Source organism: Plectropomus leopardus, chromosome 2 (assembly GCF_026936395.1).
Source record: "Plectropomus leopardus strain MGB_pleo_1.0 chromosome 2, ASM2693639v1, whole genome shotgun sequence".
Classification (NCBI taxonomy): Eukaryota; Metazoa; Chordata; class Actinopteri; order Perciformes; family Serranidae; genus Plectropomus; species Plectropomus leopardus.
This window is the reverse complement of record NC_142177.1, coordinates 8,905,217-8,930,426: the sequence shown is the minus strand read 5'-3', so window position 1 is coordinate 8,930,426 and position 25,210 is coordinate 8,905,217. Positions and strand designations below refer to the sequence as shown.

The following is a 25,210-nucleotide window of genomic DNA, read 5'->3' as shown; positions in this document are numbered from 1 at the left end:
ACCTAAAAATAACTCAAAGTTTACTTGTTTTCACTCAGGACACAAAAACTAGTTTCCTGGGTCAAAGTTCTGTGTTTGTTTGAACCCCAAACCATCCAAACCTGCCTCCTTACATGAACTTTCACTCTTTATTCTACTTCCTTCTTTACTCAAGTCGGCACAATGGTCAAGTTACTGCGTTGTCCCTGATAACTTGGGTTATATACAAATTCAGGTGCATTTCTTTCAAAGGTATTGTACATGTGCAAACAGTGTATGAGAACAGCTTAAGTATTTATCATAAAGTAGTGTAGAGTAAAACCTGTTAGTGTTACCTGGGCACATGATTGATAAGAGCTTGAGGTCTGTATTGAGGAAAGAGGTAAGACCTAAACTCATCATTACTGCTAATGCCAGGCCAAGTCTCTTCTGTTGCAGTGCCTGGAAGACAAAGAAACAAACAAATGTATGGTTGTGTTCTCTCACAGGTTGCTCTTATCCCTTTTTCTTAGTTAATATATTACTTGATTTAGTCTGACCTGTGGGATATCATCACAATGCCGTTATCTTACCCAAAAGTCTAAAAATTAAGTGTAGCTCCTCCTTCACTGTGGCGCCAGGAAACATTGGACGACCTGTTGCCATCTCAAACAGGATGCAGCCCACACCCCTGGAACGGGAGGGAGGAGATGAAGACACGGTCCTTCAACATTATAGAACTCTGTGTGAGGCCATTGCTCAACAAACATGCACACTTCAAAGAGCGCTGATCAGAAGTGCAAACATGTGTGGTGTGAGTGGGCACAGCGCAGCCTTTTGTTCCAGAGAGCACGGCGTGGTGAAGAGGTGCCCTGTGCTCTGATGAGAGGACATGTAGCTAGGTGAGCTTATGAAAGGCTGTCGTGCTGAGAGCAACATTTATTCCTCAGTGAGTTGTGTGGGTTTTTCTTACCATGGCAGACTACTAATGAGCAAAAATACATAAGGAAAGTGAATCCAGATGAATTACGCTTCATTGTATGAAGAGTGACTCATCTCTACTAATAACCCGGGACATTTCAATAGATTTGCATTATTCATGGGAAATCCTGGACGATTGTCAATTTGTTAGACATTCATCTGATTTGCCAAGTTAATAGCTGTGCTCAGTTAGGCTGGCACCAGTGTTTGGGGCCCTACATTATACTTTGAGGTTCCCTGAGAGAGTTCAGCTTTGTTCAGATCCAGGTCCAAGTTAAGACTATAGTCAGGTCACAGAAAAATGAGACAATCCAAGTAAAGGTTGGTGGAGTATACAGCATGTGTTTCTTTCAACCTATTTGTTCTCAGTTTTACTGGGTCAGATGAGATAAATAATACTACAAGTACAGTGTTTCCCTAACAATATAACAGGCCCGGAGCACCGCCAGGCCAGCAAGACCTCCTGCCAGGCCTAAATATTTGCAAAGTTTGCATAGGATGGTGAAGATCACTGTATTTTTTCCACTTAGGAGGTAGAAGTCATGACCCACCCTACTCTGCCTCTGATTGGCTTGTGCTCTGTGCCTTCATTGGTTAGATAGTGTTATAAGAGTGGTGTGGCTCCTGTAGAGACAGGGCAGTGTGTGCATGTGTGAGTGCATGGTGTGAGAGGTTGAGCAGAAGCGTGCGAGCGGGTGACACGAGTGTCAGTGAATGTATACGGGGCAGAGCAGAGAAATGGGTCTTTACCTAGCAGTAAAAGTGATCTGCTCAGCAGTAAATGTTCAGTGTGAGTAACATTTTTCAGTTAATAAATGCTGCTGCTTCTCAAGACCAAGTGGTCTTTTAAGGATTTTTTTCATTGTGTACCACCGCACATGAAAAAATTCTAGGGGAAACACTGAAGTAGAATCAGAAATGTCTACTCTTGGAAGGTCTCTTGGATTTTTAGGTCATAGTTTTCAACTTGTAAGTTAATGTGCTTGTACGAAAGTATCAATATCACACTGAACCTCCAAAGATAAAAAGACATTGTAACTTGGCCTCAGTGAGTCCTGATCTGGGCCTATCATACAATGTGTCACAGTCCTGAACAACTACGTATGTCCTGTAAACGGAGAGATTTCACTCCCTAAGCAGCTAATAGATTTAGTTACTGGATCAATGTTGTTATAAGTCTTGTCAAATCAAATATGATTCTCCAACTTGCCACATACCTGTTAGTATCAGTTTGGGTAGCTATGTTTCCCAGTTTTTTGTCATATTGTCCTGCTGCTTTCATGTTTGGATTTCCTCTCAAAAAGATCTATCAAACAATCCATCCATCCATCCAAGGTGGGGGCAGTCAAAATGGCAAATTTAAGACCACTGGATAATGTCACCGTAGTTAGGTAGACTAGTTTTACAGTCTATGGTTGGGAGGCCAGTACATAAATCTATATTGTAGTACTCACCACATGTCGATGGGTGTGGAGTATTCTGTAGAGCCCAGCAGCACATCAGGGGGTCGATACCATAAAGTTACAACCTCATTGGAGTAGGTCTTAGTGGGGACAGACTTGGCCCTTGCCAAACCTCGGAAACACAACATGGTCGGAGTTTAATGATGTGAAACCTTAGTAACAGCTGAATGGCTTCTTCATAAGACAAAGACACTTTGGTACTGCCTTTGCACCAAAGTTACCTGTAAATAACAAGTATGGTGCGTCTCCACAGGTATAATATGAATCGGTGTGATGCAGTAGGTCTCATATAACCCTATCAGCGCATTAGACTGTTTTGGAGTGTGTTATCATTAAACTTTGGAGTATTCTCTCTATTAACTCATATGCTGCCTTTAGTTCAAACTATGGAAAAACAGTCACTGGTGGGCTTATCTACCCACTTCCAGCAAAAAAATGTGAAAACTCAGAGAAAGGGGCACAGTTGCTAGGATACAGCAAGTAAGGGTGCTAAAGTAATCAGGACAGACGATCTCTAAGTGGCAGTAAAATATAATTGAAGCGCATCATGGCAGGAAACCTGCTATCGTATTCCCACACGTCTATGTCTTTGCGACCACATTTGCATTTGCTGATGTATGTTGTATGTGCACATGCTTTTTCTCCTACCAAAGTCGGCCAGTTTGAGCTCGCCCCTGTCATTGATTAGCAGGTTCTGAGGCTTCAGGTCTCTGTGGAGGATTTTCCTCTTGTGACAGTAGGACAGACCACGCAGCAGCTGGAACATAAAAATCTATAGGAGAAAAATAAAAATTAGAATAATTAAAAAAGTTGACATCTGTATGATTATAATGAAATATAGATTTTAAAACTACTCCGGGTAGCCTCCAACTTATAACCTTAATCAAGCCTCATCAAGAAATCATCATAAATTGCCTTCTCCTATTTAAGTCCTCCCTTACCCCTTCTAAAAGACTGCCCACACCAAGAACAATAACTATAACAATAACCATAACCATATCCATATCCATCGGAGCATCGGCAATAATAAATAATATCATTCTGTAAACCGTGGCATGCGTGATATGGTCCAGCTGTGTTAGCAGCCTAGAAAATGATTAGCTGTCAATGTTTATAAAATAAAATTAATTAATAAAATTGTTTATAAAATGGTTCCAAAAGTTATCTTAACATGATCATTTGCCACTGTTGGTGTTTTTATAGTTGATCTGGACTTTGCTATCCAACTTTAGTACAGTTTCTAAAATTACATTTTTATAGTAATTGATACAGTTATCATTCTTGCTGTGGAAGGCCCTGAACTCGTCCTGTCCCCTGGAACTGAAACAATAAAATATATATTCACATTTTCAAAACAGAGTTAATTAACAATCCAACAGAGTTGTAGAATGATGATAATAATGAGGGTAGTATATCACTGTGTGCCTTTCATGCATTAGCTTTACTTTACTTTACTTTACTCACAGAGCTACAAAATTGATTAAGCTAAAAATGTATACCTGTCAAAATTTGACACGTAAAGCTGTGAATGGTACCTTCTATCAAAATAATTGTTGTCATATGAGCTGAAATTACCACTATATCCTCACAGAAGTACATTAGACTAAACATGATTTGACAACTTGAATTACCTTGTGGTTGTATGCCTCTGCAAATCACTCAAGTTGTACTTGCAGTTTACATCTATGTCCATTAAACATGAATGCTTCACACACATCTTCGCCTCATCAGCAAAAAAAAAACAAACTCCACAATCAGCACAGTTTAAAGGTGGACACCCAAGATTAGTGTCACCCATTCAGTATCTGACCAAATGTCTCCCCTTCTGTTCCTGAGTTAATATAGAGTAATGGCCAAAAAAGTCTTTCTGCAGAACTTTATGGTCACAGTAAAGTTGACCTTTGATCTTTCAGATATAAAATGTCATCACTTAATTATTACATCCTATTAGACATTAGTGTGAAAATTTGTTAGAACTAGCATATGAATTCTTTAGTTAGGGCCAAAAACACGTTTTGTGAGATCACAGTGACCTTTGACCTCCAAATTCTAATCAGTTTTTTTGTTAAGTCCACCTGGATGTTTGCACCAAATTTCAATGAATTCCCTAAGAATTTTCAAGATATCACGTTGTATTGTCACGTCATTGTTATTTTTTTCATCGACTGTCTTATGTGCTACTGTGTGGATGTCGTGGCAGTTTCCACAAATGTGACTTATTTATGCATTTTGAAGTAATGTTATAACAATTACCAAATATAGTATTAAAGCTGTCCCAAAAGTATTTCATAATCATCCTCTCTCAACCATCTGGATAAAAAAATAAAATTGACCAGGTTTTTATTTAGCAGAAAACTGCATTCTTAGCTCTGTGACAAACTACTGGTAATACACTAAGGGTGAAACATTTCCATTTAACAATTCCATTTTTAATTTCTGCACTAATCCCCTGAGTAACTCCACAGTCAAGACGCAATTAATATCATTGTTTCAATTCCAGGTCTTCATGGCTTCCATACTAACAAATAACTCTGCTTGATTATCCTCTTTTGGCTTGAGGACAAGCAGCTGCAGATGCTGAAGATGTGTATGTGTAGTGGCAGGGAACTTGGCAATGTTTGAATAAAAAACTGTATTACATGACAGACTGAATTTGAATAAAACAGATGCATGATGCTGGTAAATTTTATGTAATTTTACAAACCAATACAAGTCTCTCTCTCTGGTATATAATCAGTAGTGTTTGACAGCCGCTGCTCAGTCATTTTCATGCATGTGGCTCACCTTGACATTGTGCATGCTCATGAGATTCCCGCAGTTGTCCAAGTACTGTTTAAGGTCACTGTCCTGGAAGACACAAAAGCCACAGTGTCAAATCTATCCAGGTCAACATCTTTTGAACCCTTGCACGCTGAAGTGTAAATGTACTCACAAGATACTCAAACACCAGCGTGAGGCAGCGGTCGGTGTGGATGATGTCGTGCAGCGTGACGATGTTGGCGTGCTTCAAGTTCTTCAGTAAAGACACTGAGTGGACAGAGGAAAGAGAGATGAGATGCAGTGTTTTCTCCAGTGTCAAAATGTAACTCCAGCACAGTAACACCATGCACCATGTAGCAATCCACAGACACCCTGGAGCTGCTGCTGTGACAAAAAACAACAACTTCAGGTTAAAAACAGGGTTAAAGTTATGTTGTCTAAAAAAATAACCTGGTCTCTTAAACCCAATCGCTGTTTCCTGCAGTTTAAACTCAGCTGCTGTATTCTGGAGAGAACCTGTAAATGCCACTAGAGGTCATAGTTTCTAAGGTTGAAGTTAAAGCTACTGCAGACGTATCTTTATTGCATACAACATACTAATCCAATATATAGTATATACCAATTCTTATTGTACAGAAACTTCAAAATGTTATATGTAATAATATATAATGTATAACAGCCACTGTGTAATTACATGTAAGAAGTGTCTCATCTACATCAATTTATTTTTGATGTCAGATAAAGAATTAACAATCTATTTACTGATGCAGCTACCTCCTGAGCAAAAATGATTTCAGTTAAAGTAGAAGATTAAAATATGCTACAGTCACTTCCTTCTAGACCAAAAATAGGATTCTTATCAACTTGCACCCTACCTTGACTGGAAAATCTGTGTGTGTGTGTGTGTGTGTTTGTGTGTGTGTGTCGGCTGATGTGTGTGTACCCTCTCTGATAGCAGTGCAAGGTGCTCCCTCCTCATGCTCGAGCCGAATCTCCTTTAACGCCACCAGGTTCTCTGTTAGTTTGCTTCTCCCTTTAAACACTGTGGCATATGTCCCCTATGAACACACACAGACACAGACACAGTTTAGAAATATTAACTACTACACAGCCCTGTTGGCAGAAGAAAATGTTGACATTGTATGTTTCTGCAAACCACACGTTATATTGATATGTGTCATATGAATCATATCAGTATGAGGTAGTACATGAGCTGACTTTGTCGTCAAGAGGAGGAGGGGATGGTGGATGGTGTGACACCATCCCATCGCTGTTTTTCTAACAGGACAGTGCCACAAAGCACTGGATTTTTTTTTTTTTTTTTTTTTCCAATAGCTTTTTAGCCAGCAGATGTGGGGTTTTTTTCTGTCTGTCATTGTTTTTCCAGTGGGGATTATGCCAAAAAAAGAATTTGTTTTTAGCTACTTATTGCTGTTTTTCCAACGGCTTTTCAGCTAGAAAAAAACGTTTTCTTTTTTTAGAAGCCCATCACTGTGTATCCAATGTGTGGATAGTGCACAACGAAGCAGTTGTTTTTGAGCCACCCTTGATTGTTAATCCTGCCTTTTTTTAGCCAGCAAACATGGGGTTTCTTCTGCGGCTTGGGGATAGCAGGGATAGTGCCTCAAGAAACAGTTGATGTTTTTCAAGCAATTTTTAGCCACCAAATATGTCATATATTCATGTCATATGTCATATCTATTTTTTCTAATTTTAAAGGGGCCCAAAACCGTTTTTCCAGTGGGAATAGTTCCACAGAATGCATGTTTTTTTAGCCACCGATTGCTGTAGTCCAGTGGCTTTTTAGCCAAAAACTCTTAGCAACCTGTCACAGTTTTTCTCGCTGAGATAGTGCTTCAAGAAGCGGCCGTGTTTTACAGTGACAAGCATAATCTTTTCCAAACCAATACCAAATGGTTTTAAACCTAACCATGCGTTAACCACTGCGTTGTTGAAGTGTAAAGGAACATAAAGCTGCTAGATTTTAGTGTACAAATCTAGCATATCCATGATTTGCAAATATGTGCAATGTCAGTGATTTTTGGTGCGACTGAGTTTGCTATCATCAATGAGGAGCCTCAAAACATAGCATGAATGTATTGCAAGCTTCTCACACTAGCTTAGATTTAATCTATTCATTTCATGCACATTTTGGCTTGGAGATCTGATTACTTGTAATTTCTGATTTTACATCTAATGATTATCCTTCATATACCATACAGTAGCTTCGACCTGCTGACAATCCTTTTTTCATTATGTAGTTGATTGTAGGCGTTCTAATAACTGTATGCCAACTACTGCAGGCTGAGACGAAAGCAAAACTTAATTACTGAAAAAACAAACAGCAGTACATTAGATACTTTTATAATGGCCACGTGTGGTAAACACTGTCTTCCATATATAAACCAAATCATGCCTTTGTGAACTATAAGTTCTGTTAATTGACTGCATGAGCCGCTCTATTTGATCTCTCTCTGCTGCTGTTATCTGCTGCTGAGCCTTGTGACTGAGGCGAAGGCAGACGGCTTCTGTCACTAATCATTCCTAACTCCTTAAGGCAATAACTGTTCTCAGATAAATGGTAAGGGTTTTAGGTGCACTGGCCATGTTGTGCAATCTATGAAGCCCTCGTCTAGCAAGCATTGTGATACTACAGAGCACAACAAATCAGAACACAGAAATACAGTTTTAATTTGGCCAAGCAAGAAAACAGACACATGGATATGCTGTAGCTTGTTTTCTTTGAGCGTACAAACAAACTTGTATGTGCCGTACCCATTTTGAAAGCCCCTTTCTCCTCCGAGGGACTTGGCTCACAGCTAGCCTGATTTCAATAATGAAGACTCGCACACAACTTGTGGTCAGCGTGGCTGACATTATACACCAGAGAGACGCTTCATTTGAATCTGATAAAGTTCGCTCTAGCTTCAGTTATTGCTCTGTGGATGCAGTAGGTGTAGGAGTCATATGCTCATCTCTCACTGTGCTGCATATATATGTGCTATTTCTATCGACCCTCTGAAAACTGTCAAAAGGTGAATGTGTGAGTAATTGGTAGAGACATACCTCTCCCAGTTTGCCGAGCTTCACGTATGTCTCCAGTTTCCCAAAGCCTATGTCAGACTGGAGGCGAGAAGAACAAGATTTTTATAGTGTTCACTGCTATGATTCTCTCCTCTGATTAAATCACGAAAACAGTCAAAAGATCATATTTGCAGACACTGGTTAATTATTTCCAAAGTTAATTAAGCACGAATCCTTCTTCACTCTATCAACCTGACAGCAAACAAACACCTCATAATGGAAAATGGGGGGAAACTTGAGAGAAAATAATGGACACATTATGATAACACTTTATTTGATTAGTCCGCCTACAGATAGTTTGAGAGTACATGGAATTAGTTGAGATTCAACAATTCAACTGTTTCACTTTTTTGCTGTAGATTTTTATCTATGAAGTATATACAGTATGTGACAATTCACGAACATACCTACATACTCTAAAAATAATATAGTTGAACTATTCATTCAACTTATGCTGCATAGATGTTGAAATGTTACGAATTTCTATAAATGATCTGAAGGCCAACTATTCAAATGAAGTATTCGCCATTATGAGTCCATTATTTTCCCCCAGTTTTCGTTATCCAAATCAAGTGTTAGCTAATATTAATACATACAGACCAAAATAATAATCACAACAGGAAGGCAAGATAACAGGACTAGTGCTTTGCAGAGAGAAATATACTTTGTAATATGTGCCCAGACACTCACTGATTCAAGAGTCATCTATCAAATGAATAGTGAGAAAAAAAAAACAAACAAGAGGGGCCAGCTGCTTGCTAAAATGAGATTTAAAGCTATTTGGATTGGATCAACCATCAGTTTTAATATGAGATTAAATACAACCATGTATTACCGTGAATTTGTGGAGAAAACATTATTCTTGCTTTCCTTCAAAGTGAATCCCCCAAAAAAACCTGAGCTAAAGTTTCCTTTGTTGATATAATTTTGCTATTGTGAAATCCGGTCCCTGTTTACTTTACTTTATGATGAATGTTTGCTTTTTTTGGATTCTTCGTTCACTATGGAGGCACGTGAGAAAAAGTTTTCCTCATGAATTTAATGTCAGTTGAGTGGTTGATACACACATTTTATTTTGCGGGTGAAGTATCCCTTTAATACTTTATATATACAGTATATAGTTATATAATTATATTTTTCAGATAGATAAGTATGGAGTAATATAAAGCACTTACCAGTGAAGCACGTCGAGACATGCGACTGGGAGGTTTGCAGAGCGGTGAGTTTTCGCTCTCCAGCTGCAGCTTCTTGAGAAACTCTGGAGGCAGGCGGATGTCCATGGGCAGAGACATGCGCTTGCTGACATCCTGCAGGATTAAGGGTGTAAAGTTTAGCCCCCTTTTTACACTATACATCTGTAGTGCAGACACTCAAACCTCATGACATACGGTCACAAGTTATCCTCAGCTAATAGTTATCATGTTTGCTGTTATCATGAATACCCTGGAGACCTATATCAAGCAACGTGCAAATGTACATTTCTGCACATTGTACCATAAGTTGTAATTAATGGCCTTAATGATTAATAGATCATTTAGAAAAAAAGAACCCCCCCCCCTCAAAAAAAGTGGAAAAATACTCCTCAAATATGTTGGCTGTAGCAAAAAGACAAAAGACGTCTAATTGCTGGCTGCAGGAAAGGGAGCAAATTTGCTCAATATGTTCACATATACAGGCACTCACAGCTTTTACTCCACAGTAGATGTTTCTGGTGCATTTTTCAGCTGTGTATCTCACAAGCATGGGAACAAATAAGCATCTACCTTAATCAATACAGCTCTCTACAGTTCAGTTCTTTTTCTTTTTTCATTTTACATGCACAACTACAGAGTTTGTTTAACAGGTTCTGAGCATTGGAAAAATGCAGATGACCTACAATAAATACTTTGCCTGAAGATACCCTGCCTAGAAGACTGAAGCTGCTTCTCCTCTGATAACGTGCTGCTTTTACTGAGTGGCCTTTGCAGACTTGTGTTGAAATCCAACTGAAACCACATTAAGTCATACTTTTTTGAAGTCAAAAATGCCATTTTTAAAAATGTATTATTGATATATATATATATATATTGAATGATTAAAAAGAGGAAAAAAAGCTCCCTGGAGAAATATTAGACATGCTCCTTGAAGTTTTAGCTGGCAGGAGGGTGTGTTGGTGTCTGTGATGACTGACAGCAGCTGGCAGGCTGCTAGAGTCCTGGTTTTATACCGTAGAGAAAGAGAGCCAAAGTAAACCAACTTGTGTTGTAGCCTATATGTCAAAGCACTGACATGCATGACATGCCCCTGAAAACTAAACCCACCATGAAATAAAAGGCTAAATGTAGCAGTGAGCCACTAAATGATTTATTATACGTGAGGACGTGATTGACCTTGTAAGATTAACATTAACCTTACCCTCACATTAACTCCCCTTTTTTAACCTAATACTTCATAGCTAGCTAAATGCTTATGCGTTTTCTTCAGGACTTCTGCTGATGGACCAAGGGGCAAAGGGGGCTAATTGTGTAGCTGCTACAGACACAGTTATACCTACTTGTGATAATCCATCATGTGTGCACTATTCAAGGCTGAAACACCCCCACATGTGTTCTGAGCTGTATTTTGACTGACTGATCCTTTACTCACTGAGGGTGAGTGGATCTATGATGAAAATGACATATGAAACCCAGTCTTACTCCCAATTCATGAAAAACTGATGCTTGGTCGGTTGTCCTCTGCATCAGATACTGATGCACTGATGCACCCTTTAGCAGCGATAGAGATGCACAAGGCGGTGACATTTTTTGATGCTTCAAGCAACTGCCCTTACTACAAAGAGTAAGACAGACAGCATAGGGTGGGTAGGAGGGGTGATAAAAGGGTCAAATAAACTCCTGTCTGTTAACAGAGAGCTTGCTGTTCATGTCCGTGTGAAACCAAAAGTCAACCCAGTTTTTAATAACAACATAGTATACTAGTATGTGCAGCATACTACGCTAGTATGTCACATGACATATGTCACGTCATGTAAAAGCATGTTAGTAGAAAACTCAGGTCTTTGTATTTTAAGCTAAACCATTTTTCTAAACCCATCCGCATGCTTTTGTTGCTTAAACCAAATGAGGTAAACCCAAAAACTACTGTATTTGAAGAGACACAATGCATATAATGAGCAAAATTTTACATGCTGTCCCTTAGCGTCCGAAGCCCACCCGACAGGTGTACCTACAGTGTTATAGTTTGACATGTAGGAGCACTGATGAAGCGTTGGTATTTGATGAGCTGGGAGTGAGAATATGTTGACATGTCACAGTCGGTTCACTCCACACACAGGAGACGAGGTTACTCAGTCAAAAGTTCAGTCACCTGTGTGGATGCACTATGGATGTGCAGGGCCTTTAAATGTTAAGAAGTCATTAATTAATGAAGGGCTCTTAATCTAACAAGTCAAGTCTGGGCTTGTAAATGTTAATGAGTTAATAAATCAATTTTGGCCTGAATGCTCTGTGGCTCTTTCCCCAAGATAAGTGGCTGAACTGTCTACTAGAAAAGGTCGTCCTGATGAATTAGCAAAAGGTCTAGGTAAAAAAGCCAACTTTACACACCAGCTTAAGAGATTTTTCACATCTCGGCAACCATAAAATTGTCCTTATTTATGGCTTTACTGATCTATAAGGCATTAATTAACGATACAGCCATAGTCATAACTTGTAAATCCTTTTTTAGGAGGTACATACTGTTCACTTCCTATGCTTGCTGAAAGAAGCCATCCAGATTGTCTAGCTCCCAGCCCTCTCACTGTCGCAACATTATTTCTGTCTTCACAGCACCGAGTCCTTCCTGAGCACTCACTTCCCTCTGGCATAGCTTCACTTGACCGTCTGCTACGAGTTGTGTGGAATATGAGACAGACTCCAAGTGAATCACACTCGCTCAACAGGGACTTTTTCTGAAAAGGTGGAACTGTGAACTCTCTCACATTTCCAATAAAAAGTCTGGTGCTTTGGCGAGGGAACAAAAGCCTCCGAGGTGACTCATCTCATTGAGCTGGCAGAGGTGGAAATGGAGAAGTGACTCCTGGGGAATGAACTACGTTGGCCATTGCTGATGTCTGTGTTAGACTTTAATACTTTTATGTGCACATGAACCATGACAGTTTTTATCAGTGCTAATTTCGGCAACACGCAAAGTACTTTTGAAGAAAACCTTAGCAGCATGGGACGACACCAAGACCAGAAACCAAGGTGAACACCTAGTTTGTTAACCCTTCATCTGTTATATTAACCTGTGCCTGTCTACAGTTGTTCTATGACCCTCTGTGACTTACCTCCATGGAGAAACGTCTGTGCTGGGCCTTGCTGTGAAAGTGGAGGTGGGACGGAGACTGAGCTCCTGGTGTTGTTGGTTCAGGACTTGAAGGACTGGCATCATGAGATGGAGGACCCAGCCTGTCTGGAGTCAGGCCTGACAGAAAAAGAACATTATTACTCAACATTTGCAGAAGTACAGATTGGTGAAAAATTGGGACAAGGTGGCAGTAATTTTACCTGACTGAACACGAGTCGCTGGTCTCCACTTGCCTCAATCATTGAGTTTGTTTGTGTTATTGTGTGACTGTAGTGTTTCAAAGGGTAAGTACGGATTCACCTAAGTTACCAGGTAACACAAAAAACTAATCGAGGCAGTGGTAGACCAGCAGCTCCAGTGTTCTGTGAGGCAGAATTACTGTTTTTGTCAGTGGAGTCTGGTTTCTTTGAAGAGAAAGGGCTGTCTGGTGGTAAGGTAAAGCCATGGCAATATTCTAGATACAGCATACACTTATACTGATGTTGATTATTTTAGGTAGAGTTTTTTTTGGTGGCTAAAATATGCTTTGCTACTGCTTCCATCAACACAAACCTTTCTCTGCACAATTCCATCTGTATGTTACTACAAAACACTACATTCATGTGCCTCGCAGGCATCAGGAAGAGCTGGTTAGAGAGAATGGTGGGTGTACAAAGAAAGAAAAGTGTTTTTGCAGGACTGGCCTTTGACCTTTTGGATATGAAATGTCAGAACCTCTTCATTATATCCCATTAAAATTTATGTGAAATTTTTGTTTAGTGTATGAATTCTTGAGTTATGGCCTAAAACATGTTCTGTGAGGTCACTGAGACCTTGACCTTTGAGCACCAAATTCTAATCAGCTCATCCCTGAGTCCAAGTGGATGTTTGTGCCAAATTTGAAGAAATTCCCACAAGGCGTTCTTGAGATATTGCGGTCACAAAAATGCAATGTATGTATGGACAACCTGAAAACATATTGCCTCAGGACACAGCTATGGCCGGCACATAGTCATAAAAAGGTAATAAAATTAATGCTGTAAGGTGGATATTGTATGGCTAGGTTGCCTATTTATAGCCAATAACAACTGGAATACAAATCACTGAACATTCTTCTGAATTCTGAAATATGCTGTTAGTGAACATTAAACCGATAACTGTGAAGACTGTACATTCTCAGTAAACATTTTGCTTATACATTTTGCGACCTGCTGGGTACATTAACTACCAATATTTCTTCTTTATGCCAATATAACACGTAATTCGCTTGGTTGTTACATTTTTGTCTAAAAATGCATTTGCTGTTTCAAATTAATTGTATGTAAGCATTTCTAGGAGACAGGGCTAGTCCAAAGCAGGACACTGTTTAGCTTCTGACTTCCGACTGACATCTGATCTAATGGAGCCTTTGTTGCTACGCTGTAGTTGGCATGCCCCTTTTCAAAAACACAACTATAGTACAAATCCACAGCAAAACAACATGGAGGCTGCAATGATGTAATGTAATGTAAAGTAATAATTCTTTGTAAAAGTACTTTTTTTTTGGCTGTATCTGTACTTTACTTGAGTTTTATATTTCAGTCAAGTTTTACTTGTATTACACTACATTTTCTAAACAAAATGTATACTTTTACTCCACTACAATTTCCCTAAGCATCTTAGTTACTTCAAAATATGGCTGGAAGGGAGGAGGGGACGCATCGCTAAATGAAGGAATGGAAGAGAAGAAAATATTGATTCTTTAATCCTTTCATCTGTAAAAAAAATCCCAAGCTTGTTTCTCTTCAAGTGTAATGCATATTACATTTTTAAGGTGGTGTACATGTAATGAAGAGATAAACTTTATAATTCTGACTGCTTGCTTTTTTTTTTTTACAGCAGTTACTTGTACTTTTACTTTTGATACTTAAGTACAGTGAATATCAGATACTCGAGTAATATTCTAATTGGTGACTTTCACTTCAACCAAAGTCATTTTTTGATAAGACATATGTGCTTTTACTCAAGTATGGCTGTCAGGTACTTCATCCAATACTTTGGTTGCTAGCTTTCATGTCTACAAAATGCGGGCTGAGATTATCGATTGTTGAATGGACTCTTGTTTTCAGAGACGAGGCTCATCAAGACTACAGAGCAGATCATAAAGACTGCTGAATCAGACAATTATACTCTGTAAGCACACTGGCAATATCCAACCACTGTGGTGAGCAGAATGGACTTTGATCATCATCATACAACACTGACTGTGATGTGTGTTTGATGCCTGGTCGGTGTCTTTTGAATGCTACCTGCTGCAGTTTGATCTCCCGTTTCAGTGGTGCGTCGGCCACCTCACTGGAATGGCAAGTGTAGGGTGTGAGGTGAACATGTGTCTAGGCGTTATCGGCTGCTTCCAGGCATAGTTTGTCTACGTTAGAACCACTTCCTGCTGGGGTGAAGCGCAAAGCGCTTTAACTCCTTGTTTCCATGGAGATTTTGGCTAACAAGGGAAGCAGGTCTCAGTGTCAAGGGGAATATCTCAAATACTGTATCTCTGTAAAGCCTCCCCCTCACTCACACACAAACAAACATTTATATGTATACACACACACATTAATATTAACTGCATAACCTACACACATCACATAAAACATGCAATGACAACAACAAGATAAAGAAGGCAGACAGAAAGTGTCCAAGGTGGATCTTAGATTTAAAAACGCCTGGATGAGTTTAAAAGCGATTGTAACAGCGCTACACACAGGCTTCTGACAGGCCACTTTGTGTCAGACTGATTGACAGTCTAAATGGGCTGGGAGGATGAAATGACAACCAGTTTGCTAGTCATTTGAATATCACAGCTACAACGCTCCTTTGATCTCCCAATTCTAATTAGGGCCAGTGAACGTGTCACTGATATGAGCACACACACACATACGCACACACAGTCTCTGATTGCTGAGATATGAATGGATGCCTGCAAGACATCTAATAAGGAAAAAAATGCAATCCAATATGGTATGCCACATGATGTTTTCTTTAACTGTGGTTACAGTGATTCGGAAACACAGGCAAAGAGGAGTCAGAAATAACTGTGCCATTGTGCTGGGGAATAAGGTTAACAAATACTGGCAGAATTAACCCTGAGTCTATGTTTGCAAATATTTACATTTTGACAGAGCTGCACACAATTGCACCCACAAGCTAGTCAATACCGTCAATAAGCTTCAAAACTCATGTCACAAACATTGTTGCTGAGAATATTTCATAAGACTAGGAGTCTACAGCCATGCTACTGCAGGCTGTTCTCATAAACTGTTTGTACGCTTTCCCACTGTAAAGCAATGCAGCCAATTTCGTAGGCTACATATCCCAAATAGGCTCATTCATGGCTGTGTTAAGAAAATCTGGATACAGCACAGAGGGGGGGCCCCGTTCATTCCTCCAAGAGCTGCTTGGTGATGCATGAAGCAAAAAAACACTTGATCTGTAGTATGAAGGTGCCCTGATAGTCCGCATTACAGGACCCATAGAGCATGCACCGGTGGAGCGACTGACTTTTGGTTTAGTGTTTTGCTAGCTTAAATGGTGATCACATAATATAATCTTCAGACTCTGTCAGACTTTCCAAATGTTATCAAACTGAATGGATTAAATCTTGAGTGAAAGGTGTCATATCGCAGGAGTTTCAATGCTCCCGAAAATGTATCCGATGATAGACGTCTGTTTCCTAATGTAAGTCTGTGGGGAAAAGTCTTGTTTGTAAAAGTATCAAATATATATGGCCTGATAAGGGAATTTCAATAAAAGTTAAGAGATCACCAAATTTATTGTAAAGTTAACGATAAGCAAGTTAATGAAGTGGACTATTTAGCTGCTGAAGAGGTTTTTCAGGAGTGGAGACAAAAATAGAGTGAGAATTGGATTGGGTTTTGGACTGGATCGAAAAGAACCGTGACTCCAAATGGACGTTAACGCTGATCTGTGTCTGATGGAAGTGAAGTTAGGAATCTGTCTGCTAACACTTTGACCTTAACAGCCTGTAAGGTTATAGTAAGCTAGGTCAATTTTGTGTTTATGTCTTGATACATTGACTCAACTTGGCAAAATTGAACTCTGCTTCTTTAGCTACAAGAGAACTGTGCGGGTTAACTAAGGCAAAGTTAAAACTATGATATGGTCAAGCAGGTTATGAGGTAGATCTATGGGAACGGTGGCTAATGGTGCTTTTCCTGTAAAATCAAATGCCAGTGTGTTTTGGACAACAGCCAGTCAACATATCCAAGATAAGAAAATCTCAGCTGCTTGGTAATAAAAGCTTTGTTTTTATTCTGCAACTGTGTGCCAGAGGGTTTGATTATTTGAAATGGCTTTATGAGGCCCAACAATGTCAGTGTTGATGCTACTTTAATTTAACTTTGAAATGACTGTACTCATACTGTACCTACAGCGTTTGCTATTTGGATTTCATCTGCTCATGCTGTTTAACTGTAGCTTGTGTGTACAGAATGTCTTTTTACCACAATGATGTATGTTTTTGACTATTGCACATTTTGTAATAATTTTATTATTTTAGGATATCTACTAATATCAAGTAAAGGGACTTACATTTCTTTGGTTATGTGTACATCAACCCCTTATAAAATTAAACAGAAATTAGATTAATTAAATTTGAAGACTCAACCAACTCACTGTCATGAAAACCTGATGTAAATCACAAGACTTGAATAACAGATTTGTTGTTCCTTTAATCAGGATTTGTTTCCTGCAGCACATTCTCTGCAGACACACACTTATCAACTGTGAAGAAGAGGAAGCTCTCATCAGAGCGCCGATGTTTCACCGTGGCTGATGTGATTACTCTCACGTTCATATGGGAGCTCAGCAAAACAGCTTAATGGACTAATAAATGGTAAGCGAACAAGGGGATTCTGCCTAATGTAAAATATTAGTGGTTTGTCAGGCAGTCGTGGCAGTCGTGGCTACCCCTAACATTTACTGAAACAGACACACACACACATACACACATCCTCACACACTTGAAGCCCTGAGAGTATACCTCTGTTTGCGCGTACCAAAAAAAATCCCATCTGACTAAACTAGCAGTAATGAAATTGTGTATTTTTGTGTCCATGTCTTCCTGTATCTTATGCGTGGGGTTTTTTTTGTGTGTATTTGTGTGTGCCTAAGGGGATGCTCATTAGTTCATCGTGCTCAGTGATGTGAGACTGATTGACTGTCTTTGTCAGTTTGATCCAGCTGCTCTTGTTTTTAAATGTGAAAAAATGACATCCAGTAATCTGATAAAACTGAATGAGTTAAACTCACTTAAGCATGAGCTGTATATTTAGTAAGATTTGTTTGCACAGTTGTTGATTATCTCCTGCAAAAAACCCTGAGGGAAACAGCTGGCTCTCTCAAAAATCCACCTACCTGCTCCTATAATGCTCACTAATTAACATGTTATAGTCGGTTTGTTTAATCTGAGCACAAACAGAAATGTAAAAATGATAATCGACTCTCTGCAGTCAAGCTAATGAGCATTTTCCCAAAATGTCAAATAACAGGCCGTTCTGATTCCCAGGTTCTCAGATACTAATGCTTTGTCACGGCCCTCGGCATGTCATATTGATGCCAAAGGCATCCTTTAGCGTCTTTATCAGACGCAGCAAGCTTTCAGCACAATGCATTCTGGTAGTTGTCGGTTTTCTTCCTCTTAATCAAAAGTGAATGCCACAGCCCTTTTGCCCTGCTTTCTCTGATCATGCAGCACCACTTTCAAAAGTACTGGCATCTTTCTACAGCCTATTTAATAATAAATTTCCATCTTTAATATTCAGTGCATAAACTAATAAAACACATGGACCATTTGTTCTGAGCGTGTGATGATTATATCCTTGCAAACACGCATGATGATGTTCTCCATTTAATCAGCAGAATATGCTGGGCATAACACTGTGGGAGCATGATATAATCCTTCACATGGGAGAGAGGAGAATGAGATAGAAGAGAGAGATGCACAGAAAAAATGTGAAAGGAGTGTAAACATTGGCTGCGTTCAGGTCCAAAGCTCAGTTTCTATTTGTATCTCTTTTCTTCTTTTTCACTAAGTTGTTTATCTCCATATCTCCCTCCTCTCTCTGTCTGTCTCGTTCTGGTTACCTCTTCCCTGACCTTCAGGAGCAGACAGTGATGCAGACAGATGTACTCTGGGGGGTTAAACTACATATCCAGCTGCTTCTCTTTCTGTTAGGCAGACGAATAACAGCCTCACTTTACTGAATTCTGTGTTCACACAGCAGACAGAAGCTTTAATTGCCTGATTTTTAACTGAATCAAGTGATAATACTATAAAACTTATTTAAGCCTAGTCCCAACTGAATGGCCAGTCCCTTTTACAAGCCCTGTGTGGCATCACATTTTGACAAATAAAGACCTGTCTCAATTAGAGGCCTGGTCTGGTTACCATGCAGTTTATTTTTATATAAGTTCTTATGTATTAAACTGGGTTGCTGGCCACTCACTGGAGATAACCTTAGTTAGCTGCTTAAATCAAGCATAAAAATATGTATATATGTTAAAACTTTTGTCAATATGGACATACTATACACATCCTAAGCTTTAAAAATTCTGCACAATTCAATCATTCAGTTATTTTTACTGACACAATGAGCAGCAAAGAAGACAGTATTACCGGTACAGTAAACAAGAGAGACGCACACACAAAAACAGAGAGAGATTAGTAGATGTAGAAGAGTAGTTTAAAAAAAAATCAAACGAAAAATGTCTAGTGGATTATATTTATGATTATATATTTAAAGCTACATTGCAAAATTCTTATACTTATTATATTATACTTTTATATGATACTTATACTTTTTTTTCAGGTAATTTCTGTCTTTTTATTTTTTGTTTTGCTTTCTCTTTTTTTCTTGTGTTTTGGGGCAAATTTTCAGGGCAATTTTTATACTTTTCACAGATTTCTTGCTGTCTACTGGGTCATCACTTCTTTTGTTTCTCATTACCCTCAATCCATGTTTTTGAAAAGCGAAAAAAAAGAAGCCCACTTCCCCATCTTTAATGGGTTAAAAAAAAATTTGATTGTATTGCCTTTTTTGCTGAGCAACAGTTTTGTGTAAAAGGAATTAAAAGATGTCCCATATAGACGCCTGTTCCAAATATAAGCCTTTTGAGTTTAATGTTTAAGCAAATCATAGCCCGGGTTTTTTTTGGTTTTTTTTTGCAGTTTTACTGTATACAAACAGGTCTAATAAAACCACTTCATCACAGTACAACCTGCTCTACATTTATTTTGTGCACTTGACTTGGCAGCAATTTAACTCACCTTGAGTTACCTATTTGCATCTATTCTACAAAGAAATCATCAATTCTAACCTTTTTTTCATCACCTTACAACAAGAAGCCATAAACACCAATGCACAGTGATGATATTTGGGTTGAAAGTATTAACCATTCTAGTAGCTCTGTGATCTAGTGGTGCGTACATATTTATGTAATTCATTTATGTTTTTCCATCTCTTTGTACTATCATACTTTACATTATAAAGCAGAGACACTCAAAACCCTGCTTCTGATTGCATTCAGTCCCTTTGCATTATCTACTCCTACTTATCCCACCATAGCCCTCATTTCCCTTTGAAGCCTGCTGATCCTCTGTGGCTAAGCTTCAGTGGTGGTACCAGTCGTAGCCGGAAAAACCCCAGTTAATCTGCGAGGGTCTACAGACAGGAAAGGAAGGAAGGCTTTTGTATTTGGCATAAAAAAACAGAATTAGATTGCAGTTTGTGCTCTATTATTAGACATGAGCTGTTCATTCACACAGCGACCAAAAGACACAAGGAAGTAGAGGTAGAGCTCAGAGTTCAGGACTTTGAACGCGCTTAATTAACAAATGATTTATTGGTTATAAAATGGTATTCTCAGCCACTGGGGCCACCCTTTCAAAACTGAAGTCCTTCAAGTAAGAATGGAGTTACAAAAACATTTTTGTATGGCAATCTACATAACCAGAATACCTGTAAAAAGTAACAGTGGCTTAAAGGGATACTTTGTAGCTTTTCAGCCAGCTTTGCATCATAATATTGTGGGTAGCATGTGCAAATGAACTGTGGTAAACTTCCTTTAATCTTGCCTCCGCCCAGACCTTCCTGCTAATTTGCTGGCAAAAATACGCCTGAGGGCGCTTTAGATTGTACTGACTCATTTTTGCATGCCCGCCACCATGTGCACAAACAAAATAACAGAATAGAAGTGAATCAGGACAGAGAGACAGACGTGCTATCCTACACTCAGATCAAACAAGGCAAGAAACAGGCAACAAAATCATGGTTCCTATTTTATCAGAACTGCTTAATTTTACGGTGTGATCTCAGTTTTTTAGCCTCCATTTTTATACAATACTGAAACAGTACGGAGCCCGATACATGTTCACAAACTCTGGAATTACAGCCAAACAGTGCTCTTAAATATATTTATGAGGATATTTTATGCAAGAAATAGGCCACACAGTAGTGATGCACAGCTAAACTCATAAACCGTGGGTCAGGCGGTTCGGTTGCTTTGGCTAGTTCGGGTAAGCTTGTTAGAAAACACCGATTCCCGGAGGGCAGTTCATAAAGTGACGAAGCAGTGCTCTGAGCAACTTATTGATAACTTTCTGCAATAATCTAACTCCTTTCTTTGTTTCTGTCTCTCAACAGGCAGCTTTATCATCAGTGCTGCTGCGCTCAGGCTATCCTTAATTCGGCTTTTAATGAGGAAAATATGTTGAAGGCCAACATATTAAAATCTCTCTGGTCACCATGTCTGGTAAAAATATATTAGTCTGCAAATATGTTGGCCTCACACCGTGTCCTCACAGCAAGCAGGAGTATGTCAGTCTGCACTGAATATGCACTTCTGTAACGACATGTAAACAAACTAGTGTGTCGATCAGCTGTGTGTTTATATCAACAAACCAGGTAGGTTATCAGCTGTGTGCTCAAAATCATAGCCTCAAGACATAAACTCTTAAAAGATGGATGAGAACTTGCTGTTTTTCTGTTTGTACAAGAAAACAAGTTTGATATTCTGATATTTACTAGAAATTACATAGAATATAGCCATCAACAGGTAGGCTATTACCAGAAAATTTCAGCTCAGGTTTGCAGGTTTGCTGTTCGGGTTTAGGTCATTGATTGACACATATGTTTACAGGTCGGGTGGAGTGGACTGGCTCTCTTAATGGGCCGGGTTGGCCCGCCCATCACTATGACACAGTGACAGCGCCTTGGTTTATATTTGATAATAACTGCCTAATGTTTGCTCTGCGTTTGAAGGAGAGAGAAAGAGGGCGTTCTCTCTCTCCGTCTCAGCTTCTTTACACTTTGTTTCCGTGGTGGTGGCAGGCATACAGAAATAGGTTAGTACAATCTATTGTTTTAGAAACAGCCCATATTTTAAAAATATTGATTAGAGCAGCTTTAACCTTAAGCAGATCTTAAACATTGTACAGCCACGCTCAGATTTTGCAGGTTTATTCATTATTTAAAAATAGTGCCATTATATGTTTGAAAATGCTGTCATTGATTGTAGTACAGGGTTTTGCAGAATCATTTAATATCAACACTGTGTTACTAATGAAACCCAACATAGTTTATTTTCTCTAAAGTTTAGAATTTCACCAAATTTGAGGCCCACACTGTATATCATTTGGGTTCCCCATGGCTGAATGACACTTTAGTAAGTGAAATGTGGGTTCTTACCCTGAGTGTGCCGTATATTGAGCTGATTTATCTGCTCAGTGAACTCGTTCTCCTCAATGGTCTCAGTGCGAGGAACAGAAAGAGAGAAACGCCTCTTAAAGTTCTTCATCTTGTTCATGTTGCTAAAAAACAGACCCTGGGAGAAAAAAAGACAAACAGAATGACATACATCAAAAGGTATACAATTAATCTGATCCATCAATGCATGCAGTATATGCATCCGCACAGTCTTTGATGCTTCTGTTTTCCAAAAAAAGAAAGGTTCAATATTTGTTACATATGTAATACAAACTACAGATGCAAAGCATTTAGAAAAACAGGTTTGAAGTTTTCATCAAGCACAGAACATGTTTTGTACCATAAATTAAAGAAACTAAAGCGTAAACAGTCCCTGCTTCACTGCCTACATAACACGAGCTGCAGAGCATGTTACGCTGCTGTGGTGGATTTTTATGAGCAGCTTAACCAAAGACAGTTCTCTGTGTCTGATAATGAGGCAGACACAGCAGGAAAGCAGCTGATCAATATCTTCTCTCCCCCAGTAGGTTCCACAAGCCCTACTAGTTAGTTATCACTCTACTGCACTTTTTTCTCTACCTCCTCTTTTTATTCTCTTTCTCTCTGTCTGCGGCAGAGACCGATGTCATGGGGTCTGCGTGATTCCTTTAGTGACACAGATCTGTGCATATGTGTGTGTTTCTGCTCATTATTGTGAAAGCCTGAGGAGATGTGTATGGGGGGTTCAATTACAGCCAGACTGCACATTCCCTACTGTTATTTTTAGGCCTCAATAACCCATCAGGGTATTACTATGTCTGAGCAATCCCAGCGTATTTATCAGATGGCCCTGCCTGTTTTGATACCTGCACAGTGCAAGTCAGACAGCTTTCCGAGTCCTATCAGGAAAATGACATATACACATACTGTACGCACATATACATGCACAGCAGAAATGTAATTAAAATACTGAGTGCAGCATCCAGAGCTACGTCATAATAATCCAACTACATGCAATAGCTGCCACTAGCAGCGGTGAGCTTCTTACTTATAATGGAATAATACAATTTATACATAACACAACCAAGTCAAATAATGGGATTTTAATATGCAGCTCATGGTTTAATGTTCTTATGAGGGTTATATTTGCGACTGAAACTGCATGAATCATCAACTCAATGGTGAAAAAATGTTCAATTTCCCAAGAAGGAAACCACCCTGTTATGTTCCTAACAGTCCGACTTTGTGTAGATATAGATCGACAATATAATTCAATTCAATTCAATTTTTTTATTTGTCCCAGAGGGCAATTTGTGTTGCAGCAAGTGTTAAACATAAACATAATAGAACACATAAAGCACAAATAATATGACAAAGAAACATACAACAGTGGTCATTATTCAGTGCACAGGATGACTTGCACCTATGTAGATTCAAGCTACACAGGAGTAGATCAATAAGTGTCCACCATAACGCCATAGAAACTATGGCTTAAGGACAAATGTAAATAAATCTACCTTCTACCTTCTATGATAATAATACAGTGAGCATTAAATATCACAAACAACTCCTAATAACGTAAACCATTTATAATATAGTATACATCACCATCAATGGGTCATGACAGCTACAATAATGTAGCATCAGGTATGGCACCATAAAGGCCAATGTTGCAATATAGCACACAAGAACAAAATGTACTGTTACTACAACACTGACATCAACATTGTCAACATCATCAATACTACAATGCATGTACTGATACTATCACCCTAAAAATGTAAATAACCTCTGTACCATGACTGTTTGACTGATGAACACTGTGCATCAAAACGTCATTTGCACTTTATTTAATATCTAAATGAACTGTGTGCTTCAGTATTTTCGTTGGGTGCAGTCCTTGTGAAGTGGTCCATTCAATTGTTTGCTGTAATTTGGCCATTCTGTGGACACCGACCACCGCCTGTGGAGGGGCTGACGCGCAAGAGATTCCTTTATCTCAGATGTCTTAATTTATCATCTGTGCACAGCTGTCTAGTTCTTGACTATTCTAAGAGGGCCGGAAGGACTGATTGCAATCAATTCTGGGTAAATTAAGGCTCTTTTCAAACTATAAATCTTAGTTGACCTAGCAATCATGTTAAACCACTCTGCTCCCTTCACGCCAGCAGAAAACGTTTGTCTTCTGGAAGAGTAGGGCCTGATTTTAGGTGCAGGATTGCTGGTACTGTGCATAATTTCACAAATTCCTGCAAATGTACCACTTGTACTATGGGACATTTCCACACACATACATAATGTTGTCTAATAAATTTTAGCCAATGTTGGCTCCAGTGTAGAATACAGACTTCTGCCATGGACAACACACCTGGCCTTCAGCAAGTGTCCAGGACTTTAAAACCATTTCAACAGTAGCTAGATCATGTAACTACACTGTCAAGGTCCATCACATAACACCACTGGGCCAAAAAAGACTTTTTCCCATTGGCTTAAATTGGGAAGGAGACATCTGTAAATCAGTGGATGAATTATTTTGAGCTCCACAACTTCTACGAAATGATTCATTTCACTATCAGGATTTGATTCATTTGGATTGAGAACATTTCGAAAATCTAGAACACCTGCACAATTAAATCATTTTATCCCCATCTGAAGTTAGTGGATCGCTAAACCGTAAGTTAGCCGTAAGTTAGATTAAAGCATGGAGATGAGAGAAGAGGCAACCACCAAAAGAAAGACTAAGGACACCGATGCAGCTCAAAGAGATGACCACTATAGTGGAGGAGGAAGACACAACACATTACAGCAATGGATATAGTGAAGAGAATCCCGAGAAGAACATCAAAATGCAATCTATAGGATAAGGCAGTAGTAAGTGTAGTTAAACCTCCTCCAAAGTATATAAATCCTCCTGTGTGA

General features: G+C 39.1%; 1 protein-coding gene across 2 annotated transcripts in view; it reads right to left on the bottom strand.

Annotated features, from left to right (window-relative positions):
• cdk18 (cyclin dependent kinase 18) overlaps positions 1-25,210 on the bottom strand; it is a 61,661-nt gene that overhangs the window by 13,523 nt on the left and 22,928 nt on the right. For both annotated transcript variants that reach the window (XM_042499590.2, XM_042499577.2), the window contains exons 2-12: positions 22,295-22,430; positions 12,553-12,689; positions 9,422-9,553; positions 8,229-8,285; positions 6,106-6,220; positions 5,335-5,429; positions 5,187-5,249; positions 3,051-3,174; positions 2,394-2,514; positions 552-649; positions 315-420 (exon numbers count right to left, since the gene is read on the bottom strand). In XM_042499590.2, coding sequence (XP_042355524.1) covers positions 315-420; positions 552-649; positions 2,394-2,514; positions 3,051-3,174; positions 5,187-5,249; positions 5,335-5,429; positions 6,106-6,220; positions 8,229-8,285; positions 9,422-9,553; positions 12,553-12,689; positions 22,295-22,412 — 1,166 coding nt within the window. In that variant the 5' untranslated portion in view covers positions 22,413-22,430. The remainder of the gene's footprint in view (positions 1-314; positions 421-551; positions 650-2,393; positions 2,515-3,050; positions 3,175-5,186; positions 5,250-5,334; positions 5,430-6,105; positions 6,221-8,228; positions 8,286-9,421; positions 9,554-12,552; positions 12,690-22,294; positions 22,431-25,210) is intronic.